The sequence below is a fragment of the Doryrhamphus excisus genome, linkage group LG5 (genome assembly GCF_037039965.1).
Source record: "Doryrhamphus excisus strain RoL-2023G ecotype Guam linkage group LG5, RoL_Dexc_Guam_v1.1, whole genome shotgun sequence".
NCBI lineage: Eukaryota > Metazoa > Chordata > Actinopteri > Syngnathiformes > Syngnathidae > Doryrhamphus > Doryrhamphus excisus.
The window spans coordinates 22,890,213-22,904,297 of NC_136361.1; the positions used below are offsets into that span (position 1 = coordinate 22,890,213).

Consider the following 14,085-nt stretch of genomic DNA (forward strand, 5'->3'; position numbering starts at 1 on the left):
CCGGAAGCACGCTGGCCCCGCCCACCTCGGAAACTTCCCCCCAACAGCACGTGGCTTTGTTTATCTACTTGAGCGTTGCAAAATGTCGACGAGGAAACAAACACACACGGAAACGTCACGACACACACTTGGGCACGCACGCACATATTTCATACACGACGTTAGAGGATCAAAATGACAATCGGAAACAACCAAGAACGTTTTGTTTTCATTCCTGCTCGGCTTAGGAGACGATTACGTAACAGCCTCGGCTGTGACCAGAAACTGTTTCACCTTTAAAAAAACCTCGTGGTTTACTTCCATTCCATGAATAATTTCCATTTTTTTAAATAAATGCCTGCCTCGATCAAATGCGGTGCAAATATGAGTCACACAGTCAAAACAGTTGTTGTTTGGAGTGTGCAGATCGATCCCAATATCGATGGTAATGATACCGAAGGTGGTATCAGTATCAGGTAGATACTAACTTCTCTCCAATTTATATATATATATACCTCTTTTGAATGACAGCAACAGTAGTTTTTTCTACTGTTTGGTAATTTTCACTGTTTATGATGTAATAAAAGGGAATTATGTATTATTTTGTTGCTATTGTTACATTTTCTTATATTGTTAATAATTATTGTTAATAATTGTAAGCATGTTGATACAAATATTTTTGTTTGCACTACTGTTTTATTGTAAAAGTTGAAGTATAACGTATTGTCCTCTATCAGTATTGGCGATACTGGTTCATACTGATTACTGCAAGCTACTGCATTATCTTGGTGATTTAGATGTAGTATATGCTTTTAATATCTCTCATTATTGTTTGAACAGAGCATTATTGTTTGATTCATCACGTTGCTACGGTGTAGCACACGGACAGAAGAAGAACAAGATGTTCACCCTTGCTCAAAGGAAACATGGCTGTGTAGTCCCATGATCTTTAGTCACTCCTGGAAGTATAAATAGATCCAAGTTGTCCTTCTGATTCGGCAGGGTATTGAGTTACCTTTTATATATTGTGTGTGAGTGTTTGTGTGTAGTAGTGGTGGTGGAGTTCATCCCATTGTGTTTCTACGGATTCCAAAGCACCAACTCCTGCCTGACTTCCACAGGTTCCACTTTGAGGGGAGCCGCTACGGAACATGTAGCGTGTGCGAGTCCATGTGCTCGGGATTCGATGAGTGTTTTCTTCCATGTACTACACAGCACGTCTGCATGAAGGAGTGTGGTTTCATGGCGGCTATAATTCATAGCAGCGTACAATCTGTCAAAACATGTCAGCAGCAGCAACAGGGTCTCACTTTACTATAAGGTACACAAAAATACAGTAGTTACTGAGGAACTAATGAGTAGAGTTTAGGGGTAGGTAGGCGTGTTTGTTATGAACTTCTATCCTTTTGTGTACTTTATTGTAAAGTGTTACCTGCAGCACATGGTTTGCAATACGTCTTCCTGGATGCTCAGCTTATTTTGTTTTTTTTTGCGCCTTCTTCTCATACCACACACGACACAGTGCAGGAAAGTTTGCCAGAATATGTGTGAAAACCATTCAATTGTTCATTTTCCATCCCATGTGGCTGCTGCTTTAGTAACAGGTGCATCTGCAGCATCATGTTTGGGGTTTTCATACAGCACCCCCATGTCGGTGAAAGGTCACACACATGCAACATACTTTGTTCTTGTACTCAACGTCACACGCAGCCACACGAAGACGATGCATTCATTTATTCTATCATATTAATCTGCCCTGAAAGCAAATAGCTGTGTAACAAGACTGTGTCGTGTTTCTAAAGCGGAGCTTCATGACTGAATGTGTGCTATGGTGTGAACTGTGGGGGTGAACGATTCCCTGATGTGCAATTAGTTCTATTTGGAGAGAAGACTAAACGACAAGATGGCAGAGAAAGTCCCCAACATGTGTTCAGTCAGATGGTGACAGAGAGTAAATAAGCACAGACGAGACACTTTAAAAGGTTTATATGAAAAAATTATAGCGTTGCATTTGAGATTTATTTAACAACTCAATACACTCAATAGGATACACTCATATGTGACTTTTACTCATCTGTATACAACATTCATTATTTGCACTAAAACACATTCCTCATTTGCACTAAAAAAAATATATACAATATGCAATATTATGTGTATATCTTGGATATGGTAATGGTAATGGTTTTATTTCATTTGAACATGCATCAGATTACAATTGAGTGCATCCCATAATCAGTTCACAGTTCCACATGTCCAAAAGGAGTAGGAAGAAGCAAAGCTTATTAAATCCTACCCCTCCATCTGGTACTTTTACAATCAGTAACTGTTACATTTGTTCACTTCCTGCTTTCCATAATACAGTTTGATTTTTTTTTTTTTTTAATTTAATTTTTTTTAATTAAAGTACTCGGTGATATGACCATACAATGCCATAATGGGTACCATAGTAAGTGTCAATATAGTGATATATATAGCACATCATGACTGGTTCAAGACTCTTCATCCTTGTACATATCTTGTTAAACTGTCTTTTTTTAACTTTTTTGTATACTTTTTTACTTAAATATTGCACTGAAAGGAGAAGCTCTCCAATGTCGTTGTACATCTTGTGTAATGACAATAAAGGCCATTCCATTCCATACGCAAATTATCATAATTTTAAGACCGGTTACATTTTGCATTGTTGGATTTTAAAGGGATTTAAGCTTCAGCATACAAAAAAGGAAACAAAATAAACATTTTTCAATATGTCATTTATGGAATTGAAGGAAACAAGGCCTTCGTCTTCTGAAAACCTTCCTTTGGCCGATTCTGTTTGATGGTTATTGGACTGCACTTGGGATCCTTACCAGCCTTCATTTGGTCCCATGGGATCCTCCAGCCCTGGGTTGGTGACATCTTATGTACAGTCACATGTAGCAGCAGGAGAAGTGAGTTATAGTTGCCTCTTTCACACAGCAAATTGGTGCATTGGTGAAAAAGTACAATATTTTAGTACTCTTTCCACTTCTGTGTATAAAAAAAGTGCTGGACAGCAACAATTCCAACACCAGAGGGTGGTTTGAACGCCACACGCACGGGGAGAACATGCACAGAGATGTCCGAGGGTGGAATTGAACCTGGGTCTCCTGGCGTGCTAACCACACGACCACTGTGCAGCCCCCAAACAACAAGTGGTACAGAAAATGGATGCATGATGTTGCAAAATGTGGCCTCAATAACAAACCAGGCTACAACATGGCCGCTATACCAGGAAGTCGCTCACAAACGCAAATCTGATGATCCAGGGTGTTTTAGTTGGCTGTAGCTTGGGTGGATGTTGCTTGACAGCATTCTTACTTCACCCCCCCCCTCTAATTCTGTCCATCATCTTTGTTTTTGTTGTGGTGTTGTGGGCAGACCAGACAGCTGCTCCATCTGGCTCGACCCTCCTCGAGCCTGAATCACCGACACACACATCCGCACCTGTCGCTGCTGCTCCCGGATGGGTTTCATCACTCGCTCACATTTTCTCTTGTGACCCCCCTCCTCCCCGGGTCCGCTCTCTGGCCCCTCGCTCACATCTGCCTGCCCGCTTGACTCACGTGGGGTAGCAGTCGCCTTCTTGTTTGTGGCTGGAAATAACATCAGCTCACCTACGTATAGTTTTCCAACACCCACACCCCCACCACCCACCACCCACCTCCCACCGTCCCTTCGACCGTACCATCTGGCCCCATGACTTTCACAGAAATTCCCTCTCATGCCGGTCACATTGCGTTCACCTAACAGCTGACACGGCCTCCCAAATGTCATAGATGGACCGTGAGTCATCTGGTTAGATAATGCTGACTTTGCAAAATAACTTTAGTGTTTATAAAACATGAGACACTCCATTGCTGAGATTTCATTAAATGATCCTAAAATTCAATATAATGGATTGCTCTCTGAATAGATAATGAAATTATTACTACAGCTAAATTACACTTGGATACATTCCTCCTATTTTCCCATCCACGTGCTAAGAAATCAAATATCAAGCATTTGATGTCTCAATCAAACCCGAGCTCTGAAGGTTCCATGAAGGAGCAGATGAATTTCAGCGCTGGAGATGATTTAAGGCCGTTCTTTGTAAAATGATACATTTTTTTACCGCACAATCTTGTGTTGCTCCTGTGGACGATGCCAAGGACCTGTCTGGGCTAAATAAAGGTTCCGTGTGAGCAGCATCACACATGTTGACACATGTTGGATTCATGTTCTACTTGGACAACATCTTCCTACATAAACACACACATAAATACATCAGTGGAAATTATTAGTGAAGTTATTTTATTCATGAAGTAGAAATATTGTAGGCCTACAAGAAAAATACAAATAATTTTATTCAGCACCATACAGAGGATCCCCAGATACTCTCAATTCAGATCCCGAAGCAGCAAAACAGCATCAGACCACCACACTACCACCACCATATTTTACTGTTGGTATGATGTTCTGTGTCTGAAATGAAGCGTTACTTTTCAAGTTCTAATGGAAAACACATTTTCCACCAAGTTCAACTTTTGTCTCATCAAACCACTGAGTATTTTCACAAAGGTCTAGGAGATCATCAAGATGTTTTCTGGCATAATTGTGACAAGCCTTAATGTGGTTTTCGTCTCATAAGTCTGCCATGCACGCTGTTTCAGTCCAGTGTTTTTCTTATGGTGGAGTCATAAGTCTTGGATGGGACGTCAGTGCGCTCCTGGAAGGTTCACCACTGGTCCATTTGTGGTTCACTGAAGTCTAAAAGCTACAGAAATGGCTTCAAGACTGGTAGATCTCAATATCACTGAAATTATGTTTTAATCAATCTCTTTTTCACACAGGGACATTTAAAAATGTTTTTAAAATATAAAAATAAAATAAAATAAAATAAAATAAAATAAAATAAAATAAAATAAAATAAAATAAAATAAAATAAAATAAAATAAAATAAAATAAAAATCCATCATCTTACTATATATTATCATTCATTGGCTGGAGGTACCTGTACATTTTATAATTTACAATTCAATAAGGGTTGTAGAGCTGAAACTAAGAATTACAACAGACACTTTTATTGCAAATGTTAAAACATTGGAGAACATCAATGTTGACTCGGATAAAAAAAAATATACATTTACAAGTTGATTATCTCTTCCATATCAGAAATGTAACTTAAAAAAATACAGCTAATGTTGCTTGTATGTGTACACCACTTTAAGTGGTTAATTTGCATGTTCTCCCTGTGCGAGTGGGTTGAACCTTGCAGGTTCTCCTTCCCTTCCATCACCCTTCCACATCCCAATAAATGGCAGCCATTATGAATTACCCTCAGCTACGATTGATCCCACGTTTGTGAGACACAGGTCAGAGTCAGAGAGCCATGGTCAAAGAGTTTATATGGCAGCGTCCCCTCGGACGTCCAAGTGTCTGTCTTTGGGTCGTAACACTCCAAACTGTCTGAGTCCTCAATGACGTCATGGCCGTTGATGTAGCGTCCTCCGGTGATGTACACTTTGTTGTTGAGAACCGTAGCAGAATGGTGCATCCTCCGCTCCTTCAGACTGGTGCACTTGATGAAACGGTTGGCCTTGGCGTCGTATGCAATCATTCGCCTGGTGTATCCTGGATGCGGGAGACATGCTTGTCAGGGAGGTTGGGATCCAAAATGCCCCCCGCATATTTGAACCCTTAGTTATCCAGTACGTCACACACCAATTGGAGCTTCTCAATGCTGACCACATTCACGCTATAATCACTGTTTTGTGGTTGACTATGGCCTACTATTAGTCCAAAAATATTGATGTCTGGTTACTAGGCAACAGAAATGTTATGAGACACGACATTACATCACATTATGTTTTACGCTGCATGGAGAATGGATACTGAGCTAGCAGAGCCGAGCTGGAATGCTATGGCTCAGATTGAGTGAAAAAAAAAAACGTTCTCCTCTCATTCCGTGTGGAAGTGGTAAATTTTTGGCTTGTTTGTGCTTATTTCCCACTCTGTCGGAAACACTTTCTTAAGTTTAGAATAAGTAAATTGAAAAGGCTAACTAGACCAGTCCAGGGTGTACCCTGATTCTGGCCCCAAAGACAGCTGGGATAGGCTCCAGCACCCCCGCGACCCTCATGAGGGAAAAGCGGTAGAAAAGGAATGAATGAATGAATGAAAAGGCTAACTAGACTAGTCCAGGGTGTACCCTGATTCTGGCCCCAAAGACAGCTGGGATAGGCTCCAGCACCCCCGCGACCCTCATGAGGGAAAAGCGGTAGAAAATGAATGAATGAATGAATGAATGAATGAATGAATGAATGAAAAGGCTAACTAGACCAGTCCAGGGTGTACCCCGCCTTTCGCCCCAAGACAGCTGGGATAGGCTCCAGCACCCCCACGACCCTCATGAGGGAAAAGCGGTAGAAAATGAATGAATGAATGAATGAATGAATGAAAAGGCTAACTAGACCAGTCCAGGGTGTACCCCGCCTCTCGCCCCAAGACAGCTGGGATAGGCTCCAGCACCCCCACGACCCTCGTGAGGAAAAATCGGTAGAAAATGAATGAATGAATGAAAAGGCTAACTAGACCAGTCCAGGGTGTACCCTGACTCTAGCCGCAAAACAGCTGGGGTAGGCTCTAGCACCCCCACAACCCTTGTGAGGATAAACGGTAGAAAATGAATGAATGAAAAGGCTAACTAGTTAGCTCGGTAGCTTGCTATGTTAGCGGCGGCTGTCTGTTATGTCCCTCAGTGTTGCCAACTCCTCTGTAAGAAAAGTAGCTATTGGCTGACCTAATAGCTAATTTACATATTATTTGCATATGATGTTATAACAGATACCCTCAGGAAAATAGCAAAAGAGACAAAAATGGCTACCAAATGTGACGTTATGTAACTGCCAGTACCTCCAATAACGTAGATTTTGTCATCCATCACAACAGCTGGAGCAGACACGTTCTTCACTGTTCTGTTCTCCATCTTGCACCACATGTTCCTGGTGATGTGGTACACCTGCAGAGATCCAGTAGACCCAAATGAATAAGACCCTTACACAAGAAACATTTACAGCTCCATGCTAACGGTGATTAACCTGAATGATTCGGACCGGGTTCTGCATGGCGTCTTCCCCACCGAACACGTAGATCCTCTGGTTGGTGGCGGCCACCGCAGGGTGCAGCACGGCCTCGGGCATGGGGGCCACGGACTCCCACTGGTTGAACATGCTGTTGTATCTGAGAACATGGCAAAGAGAGATGCTGGACATACAGCTCCTTTGCATCTTTTCCCGTCTCGTGTCACCTTTCCACGCCGTCTGTCAGTCGTCTATGAGACCCGAGCCCCCCGAGAACGAAGATGAAATGGAGGTAGGAGACACTCTGGTGGGCGAAACGTGGCTCCAGCATGGGCTCGGCCGCACGCCACTCGTTGGTCTTGAGTGAGAGGGTGTAGACGCTTGTGCTGACTTGGCCGTATTTGGTGTTAGTCCTCAGGCCGCCAAGAACGTAGACCACGCCGTGGAGGGCCACGTAGGACGCTTTGTAGAGTCGGATGGGGACCTTGGACAGATGCTGCCACTTCTGGCTCTTCTCATGCAGAACCAAAGCTTCTCTTGAGGTCTGCTCGTTGTTCTTCCTCCCTCCGACTACAACGAGGGTGTCGTGATAGGTACAGCGTCTGGGTGCCACCCAAAGAGGATTGAAATCACACGTGGAGTCGTCCAAATATTTGGTGCTGACACAAAACATGAGGCGCCGCACCCATTCGATGAGCTCAACGCAGAGCGCGGAGGACTGGACCAGCGGGTCGTTAGCAATGAATTGGAATAAATAAGTGGGATGGATGTAGCGAAGGCGCACTTTCTTGAAAAGGTCGCCGATGGCGCCGCGTCTGGATAAAGGATCAAAGTGGATCCAAGCCACAAGAGTCTCAAAGACTTGCTCCTCCTCAGCACAAAGGCTGTCATCCTCCAGGTAGCCCATGATCTCCGACAAAGACAGCTCACGCAGATCCTCCGAAACGGACACATGGGAGAAGCTCTTCATGGCCATCTCCTTCGCTTTGAGTCTCAAAGTGTCGCAGTTCAGGATCTCAGAGAGCCTTAACATGCTCAAGCAGTTCTCAGGGCTCAGACGTTCCTGAAGGAAACTGGAGCAGGCCTCAAAAAGACGACCGTACTGCAGCATGGAAGCCGCTTGCATGAGAGGCAGCACGTTATCCACGCTGATATTAGCCAACCCGGTGTAGACGTAGTCGATGATGCCACTCAGGACGCCCGACGCGATTCCCTGCAGGTTGATCCTGTTCTGCTGTCTCTCAATGAAGTTGTTGCAGAACATCGCCCGGAAGTAAGGGCTGCTGGAGACCAGGACGTTGCGATGGCAGGGGATCTCGGTGTTTTCGGAGCAGAGTAGAACATCTGTCAGAAGCTTCTCCTGTCTCAGGTTGTTCAGCTGGAGGAGCAGGTTGGATGACTGCTCCTTGTCTTGGAAGAGGAACACGTCCGCTCGCTCCATCCTGGAGAGACAAACCAATTCAGCTGATGTTGATGTTTTTCTAAGGGTCAATAAGTCAAACAAGAACATTTGTTATTGCATCTACTGTCAATAAGTTTCCCAAAAAAAACCATATTTTGTGTTTTCTGCTCAACCAATAAAATAAAAAGCATTTTATTTACCTTTCAAAATAACTGAAGTTAGCTTAGCGTGTTTTGAAAAGGCGCAGTGCTTCCTCTGGAGTCTTCTGGCGCAGCCACTTTGAAAAAGTACCATTGATTTTATAATTGCACACATTCAGGAGTGGGAAGACCCCCCTGGGGGTCACAGAGCGGTGTTGGAGGTGTGTGAAAAGCAGGGGGGTCTTGATTCGTCACGGCTGGTCTGTTAGTGTTTTTATTCACACTTGAACAATGCTGGTGCCTGCAACCCATGCAGTGGTTTGTATAAATAAATCATTAACATGACAATAGTATTTTATGTTATTTTATTTTATTTTATTTTATTTTATTTTATTTTATTTTATTTTATTTTATTTTATTTTATTTTCATTTTCATTTTCATTTTCATTTTCATTTTCATTTTCATTTTCATTTTCATTTTCATTTTCATTTTCATTATTTTATTTTATTTTATTTTATTTTTATTTTTATTTTTATTTTTATTTTTATTTTTATTTTTATTTTTATTTTTATTTTTATTTTTATTTTTATTTTTATTTTTATTTTTATTTTTATTTTTATTTTTATTTTTATTTTTATTTTTATTTTTATTTTTATTTTTTCACTTGCATATGCTGATTTGTTTTTGTTTTTTTTTTTAAAGACAATAGTATTTTAAATTGGGGGCGGGGGTCTTTTGTGGTCTTTTGTGGGGGCATAACCAAAAGTAATAATGGGACTACAGTCGTCCTTTGTCCAAAACTAATTACTCCAACTTTTACCATACAGACTTCATTATTTTAGTCAACATTTGTTCCAATATCAATCATAATCCACCTGGAATTATTCCTGAAATATCAGCCTCACGGACATAAAGCTCTGCCGTTTGCACCAATGACTCCTTGTCTGAGCATTCAGTCACATGTTGTGCTATTTTTATAGCATTGTCATGTGGTCTCTGTTGTGTGTTTCATGTTGCTTTCTTTTTCAGTTCCATCCATTTAACTGCAATTTCTACCATTTTAATACACTCCCTTTATTAACAGGCATGATGGGGAATGGACAATCTATTTATAGACTCATTGTTGACATCAATTGTCCACGTGCATAATGTATATTCATTCATTTTCGACCGCTTACCCTCACGAGGGTTGCGGGAGGAGTGCTGGAGCCTATCCCAGCTGTCTTCAGTTGAGAGGCGGGGTACACCCTGGACTGGTGGCCAGCCAATCACAGGGCACATATAGACAAACAACCATTCACACTCACATTCATACCTATGGACAATTTGGAGTGGCCAATTAACCTAGCATGTTTTTGGAATGTGGGAACGCATGCAAACATGCAAACTCCACACAGAGCTGGCCGAGGGTGGAATTGAACCCGGGTCTCCTAGCTGTGAGGTCTGCGCGCCAACCACTCGCCCGCCGTGCAGCCCCGCATAATGTATATAATAAAAATATTTTATTCTATATTCTATTTTCAGAAAATACAAAATAGTATTTTCCAAATCGGTGTGCTGTATATGTTGGAATATTTTACATCATCTCCTTATCAGCAATTTAGTTGAATACATAGCAAACGAAACAGCACAGGCTGCACGGTGGTCAAGTGGTTAGCGCGCAGACATCCCCACGAGTTCAATCCCACCCTCGGTGGTTCTCCCCGTGCATGTGTGGATTTTCTCCGCTTACTCCGGTTTCCTCCCACATTCCAAAAACATGCTAGGTTAATTGGCCACTCCACATTGTCCATACGTATGAATGTTAGTGTGAATGGTTGTTTGTCTATATGTGCACTGTGATTGGCTGGCCACCACTCAGCCAGGGTGTGGACAGCTGGGATAGGCTCCAGCACTGCCGCGACCCTCTTGAGGATAAGTGGTAGAAAATGAATGAATGAATGAATGAAGGAAACAGCACCTCCGCTGGTTGTAAAGTAGTATTGCACTTCATTTTACTAGCTCTAAAACAGAATGGAAAATATTCCAAGAGTCACAACATGAAGTACATGTCCATAATCTATAATAAAAGACATGAGAAGACCTGCATCCATTATGATGCATGTACAAAAGTACTAATAATCCGTCTTGATTGGAGCTATGTGTTTATTATGGTGGTTGGAATTGTGGAAAAAGTGAGGTTCGCCATTCAGAAGTGTTTCTAATATTCCTAAATTGGTGCAGTATTGCACCAGTACTGCAGTATTAGGAATGTCAGTAAAAAGTTGTCATTAATGTTGTAACAGTGTATGTTGCATAAGCTTGTGGTGGATCGTATTCCATGTGTGCAGCAGAGATAAATGGCGAGTTGACATACAAGGTTTTTTCATCATGTATGACATGTCCATATGACAAGCCTGTTGGAAATTAGTCCAAGACCCCCCCATGCCGTTAGCAGCAGCTTACCTTCTTCTGTCTGATTAGGTTCTGAACTCTCAGCAGAAAAAATGATATCTTGACATTTTCTTGTACTTTCTCCTTCTTTTCTCCGATGTTGCTGCTGCTGTGTGACTCTTTCTCAAGCGTGCTGCTTGTTATGATCTCTTTCCACGAGGCCTCTGTGTACATTCCGACACTAAAAATAGTGCCTGTTTGGCAACACCACCACAAACCCACATGTGACATGCGGGTGAGCGTTCTCAGTATCCACCAGACTCCATCACTGCATCATCATCATCATCTGTTTCATGGCTGTGGCAGGAATTATCCATAACACTCATGTTGTTGACGTCTTTGTGCTGCTTGAACACAAACACAGAGGCCTGCATCCTTGGAAAAGGAACGCTCTGTACTGGCCTTGACTACTCATCTCACATAAGTCATTTAAAAACATTTAAAAGGTTTACATTGGCAACAAAAGTGGATTTGTTGGACAGGAGTAGGTGTAATCATCTGTAATTGAAGTGTTCATCTGTGTTTGTTGAGTTCACTCCAAACTAACTTAATTACATCCCTTAAAGATCAGACCTTATGTTGGATGTTACTGAAAACTAATAATAATATTCCTTTTTTCACTCATCACATCATCTTGGAGGAAAGATATTTCCCTCTTTGACCCTAATTGCAGGTTTTCTCATTCCAAATCCTCTCAAATGGTGACAGTTTGGACCTGCTGTGTTAAAAAGTGAAACATGGAAGTCTCTGAGCTTCAACAAAACATCAAAAGCCACTTTCTTCAAGGTGAAGTGAACATAACATGGATTTTTGCACAGTGAGGTCACGCAATAAAGCATGGGCTTAAGAAAGGACACAGCACCATCTAGTGGACAATAAAGGGATTACACAACAACAGGAAAACAATGAAAAAAAATAGTATGAACTGAGCGAAATAAATGTGATTTGTACTATTTTGTCACTCTGTCACGTCTCTTTAAATGTCTTCTCCTCATGTCCGACCACCAATCCTACGCTTGACTTAGTTTGTTGACTAAGTCTGACGAGTCTTACTTCCAACAGAGTCGGTCAGAGCCCCCCAGGCCTTTGGTGACTCTTTTTGTTGCCAACACTTACCGTCACACTGCATCAGCACAAAATGTATCCTTGCAGTTCACTAAATATCATACATGGTGTCAGAATGAGCTGCCATTATATTTTGTATATGATTGGTGCAAGTGGAGTAAACAAGTTTGAAGAAAAAATGGCATCCCTGTCAGAACAACTCCATTGTCATCCACTAGGTGTCAGTGTAAGGTCAAATATGGACACTTTAGATGACCTCCAGTCTGACCTGACGGAACTCTAAGGGTCAATAAGTCAAACAATAAAATTTGTTATTGCGTCACAACCGCTGTCATTACTCTTAATCTATCACACCAGAAGAAGAAAATAAGTTTCCCCAAAAAAAACAACATATTTTGTGTTTTCTGCTCAACCAATAAAATAAATAAAAAAGCATTTTATTAACCTTTCAAAATAACTGCCACTTTGAAAAAGTAGCATTGATTTTATAATTGCATACATTCAGGAGTGGGGAGACCCCCCTGGGGGGGGTCACACAGCACTGTTGGAGGTGTGTGAAAGGCAGGGGGGGTCTTTATTTGTCACGGCTGGTCTGTAAAGGTTTTTATTCACACTTGAACAATGCTGGTGCCTGCATTAATCATCATTAATATGACAATAGTATTTTAAATCGGGGGGGTCTTTTGTGGGGGCACAACCAAAAGTAATAACGGGACTACAGTGGTCCTTTGTCACTTTAATTTTGAGGCTTCACCCTATTGTTGTTCTTCAAAAATATTTGAATTACTATACTATTACTATTAAATATGTATATAGAAGCAAAGTTTACACATTTCTGTTGACTAAATTAAGCATTTTTAAGTGTAAATGAACTCAATACAAATATAAGGCATTCAAAAGATGCATTCACGGACACCGTGAATGATTTGTACCGCATTTTCTGGACTATAAGTTACTCCGGAGTATAAGTCGCACAAGGCCAAAAATGCATAATTATGTCGAAAAAAACATACATAAGTCACACTGGAGTATAAGTTGAATTTTTTGCTGGTAATTTATTTTAATTACTTGACGAAAACAGACATTACATCCTCTTGGAAGGCAAGTTCTAACAATAAAAGAATAGAGAACAGGCTGAATAGGTGTAAGATATGCTAACACAATGCTTATTCTTATTAAAGGTGTCCAGTGTTTATGTAACATAAACATTTTTCATTTATAAATAGCTAGAACAGCCAACCTATAAAAAACAGTGCGACTTATAGTCCGGAAAATACGGTTGTATTCCACACTGGTCACTAGGGGTCAGTGGCAGGTTTGAATTGTCTCACAATAGCCACAATAATGGTTTTATTTCATTTGAATATGCATCAGATTACAATTTAGTGCATCACATAATAAATTCACAATTCCCAAATTAAAATCCCTAATAAAAAGACTACGGTTGCGGCTTAGCGACTCAAACGGTCGCCTGTCATTCCACTACCCCACACGAGACTTATATTTCTGTCTTAAATGTCTTATATATATACAACTGTATATTGGGTAATAATATTGGTGTAAAGGTGATGCTTGGGATTGAGTTGAATAGAGTAAATTAGCCAATGAAGATATCAGACACATGCAGCACTCGTGCTTTATAGATGTGTGGAGGCCTTTTGGTGCACACACTAACAGCGGACACAGACAGTGGGAGTCATGTACGTACCCCTGTGGTGGAAAAGAGGTACTGGCCGCAGGCACAAAGCCACGGGCGCCAGGCCAACACTTAGCGTTTTAATGTGGCTCTGATGGAAAGACATCCATGTTGGATCAACAAGTGAGGAGGCGAGAGACGAGGAGGTTTGAAGGGTGGCCTACAGAGACAAAGCTGTGTAGTGGGAAAGTGTGTGTGTGAACATGCACCCCGAAGAGGTCTTAAAGGGCTTACAGTTAGCTGCTTAAAATTCTTTTGACGTAACCAGCACATGCACGTTGTGTTAT

At 41.5% G+C, this 14,085-nt stretch overlaps 1 protein-coding gene across 2 annotated transcripts; it reads right to left on the reverse strand.

Annotated features, from left to right (window-relative positions):
* Nucleotides 1-4,995: 4,995 nt before the first annotated feature.
* On the reverse strand, nt 4,996-12,170 carry klhl38b (kelch-like family member 38b). 2 transcript variants are annotated; one of them, XM_058053293.2, is made up of 6 exons: nt 12,154-12,170; nt 11,050-11,201; nt 7,289-8,503; nt 7,080-7,221; nt 6,895-7,000; nt 4,996-5,613 (listed from the first exon to the last, which is right to left on the reverse strand). In XM_058053293.2, the coding sequence occupies exons 3-6, from the start codon at nt 8,500-8,502 to the stop codon at nt 5,324-5,326; spliced, it is 1,752 nt and encodes a 583-aa protein (XP_057909276.2). In that variant the 5' UTR covers nt 8,503; nt 11,050-11,201; nt 12,154-12,170; the 3' UTR covers nt 4,996-5,323. The 2 variants fall into 2 exon arrangements, with proteins under 2 accessions (XP_057909276.2, XP_057909275.2); XM_058053292.2 differs by lacking the exon at nt 12,154-12,170 and having other exon boundaries at nt 11,050-11,402.
* Nucleotides 12,171-14,085: the final 1,915 nt, after the last annotated feature.